The sequence below is a fragment of the Perognathus longimembris genome, unplaced genomic scaffold (assembly GCF_023159225.1).
Source record: "Perognathus longimembris pacificus isolate PPM17 unplaced genomic scaffold, ASM2315922v1 HiC_scaffold_5536, whole genome shotgun sequence".
Taxonomy (NCBI): Eukaryota; Metazoa; Chordata; class Mammalia; order Rodentia; family Heteromyidae; genus Perognathus; species Perognathus longimembris.
In genome coordinates, this window is record NW_025960974.1 from 381,922 (window position 1) to 383,381 (window position 1,460).

Sequence of the window (1,460 nt, forward strand, 5' to 3'; positions counted from 1 at the left end):
CTAAGGGTGTCCTCATGCCCTGCCCAGGGCCATGGGCCAGGAGGAAGGCCTGAGACAGGGGCTGCCTTGGGCCATGGCTCCTTTCTGTGAGGGCCAAGTCCCTAGCTGTCTTGCATGCTTGGCACGGTCGGACTCCATCCCTCTGCCTAGTGATACTGGATGAGACCTCAGACACTGGCCTGTCCCCACTGCACCGGGTCCAGGCAGGAAATGAACACTTTGCCTCAGAAAGAACCAGGACATCCTCGCAGGGTCTCAGGGATTGACTGGGTGCTTTATTGACATGGTTGGGGGTGGCATTGAGTGTGAGCATCGTGTGGACCTGAGGCCCAGAAGGGAAGTAAGGGATTGTGAGGCCCAGCTCTCATTTACCGGGAGACCGGGAGATGGTCTTCTGTGTGAAGTGGTTGTGCAGAGCCTCATGCATCACCGAGCAGGTGAATGAGTCTCCTTGCTGCCACGCATTCTTGTCTACTTGTAGCTTGCTGTAGAGGAAGAAGGTCCCATCCGAGTCCAAGACAGGTGGGGTGTTCTTGTAGTTCTCCTCTGGCTTCCCATTCCTCTCCCATTCCACAGAGATATCCATAGGGTAGAATCCTTGTAGCAGGCAGGTCAGAGAGACCTCTGTATTGGCCAACTGCTCCCTTGGTGGGGGCAAGGTGTACACTTGTGGCTCACGGGCTTGCCCTGTGGGGACAGAGATGAAGAAAGAGGTCACGGCCAGGGCTAAGGGCTGTCCAGGCCAAGCTCTGCCCCTGTGGGTGTGGCCGCCCTTCCCCCACTAAGCACAGTGCTCCCACCTTTGACTTTGGAGATGGTTTTCTCGATGGGGGCTGGGAGGTCGTTGTTGTTGACCTTGCACTTGAACTCCTTTCCTGACAGCCAGTCCTGGTGCAGGATGGGCAGGACGCTGACCACACGGAATGTGCTGTTGTACTGCTCTTCCGGGGGCTGAGTCTGGGCCCCTTGTACCTCCACATTGTCCATGAACCAGGTGACCTCAACCTCAGGGTTATCCTGGCTCACGTCTCCCACCACACACGTGACCTTTGGTTCTTGGGAGATCATGAGCGTGTCCTTTGGTTTTGGAGGGAAGATGAGGACAAATGGTCCTACCTCGCACGGACATGCTACAGTGGGAGATATGGAGGAAGAGGTCAGCACGGAGGCCTTTCCTCCAATGCACACTCTTTGGACAATTTTCTCAGTCTGGAGGCTGGAGGATTAGATCTGGTAACTTACCTGGGCAAGAGCATCCTGATGAGGGGGTGCCTGAAGTGCTAGACACTGCAGAAAGAAGGTTGTGGTTAGTGACACCTGAGCAGAAGAGGTGCCTCACCGAGGGATGGGAGAGTTTGGCCCCGGGGGAGGGCTCAGTTTAGACAAGAGCTGACCCTGCTTGTGACTCTGGACAGCTCTCAGACCCGTGCCCTCCCCTGTGTATCTAGAGGACACACATG

At 56.2% G+C, this 1,460-nt stretch overlaps 1 gene segment (V, D, J or C); it reads right to left on the reverse strand.

Annotated features, from left to right (window-relative positions):
• Positions 1 to 255: 255 nt before the first annotated feature.
• On the reverse strand, positions 256 to 1,216 carry LOC125345356 (the record flags this gene model as incomplete). The annotated part of the segment is given in 2 exon segments: positions 256 to 687; positions 801 to 1,216. Coding segments are annotated over 2 exon segments (739 nt in total), but the record flags the coding sequence as incomplete, so codon positions are not given.
• Positions 1,217 to 1,460: the final 244 nt, after the last annotated feature.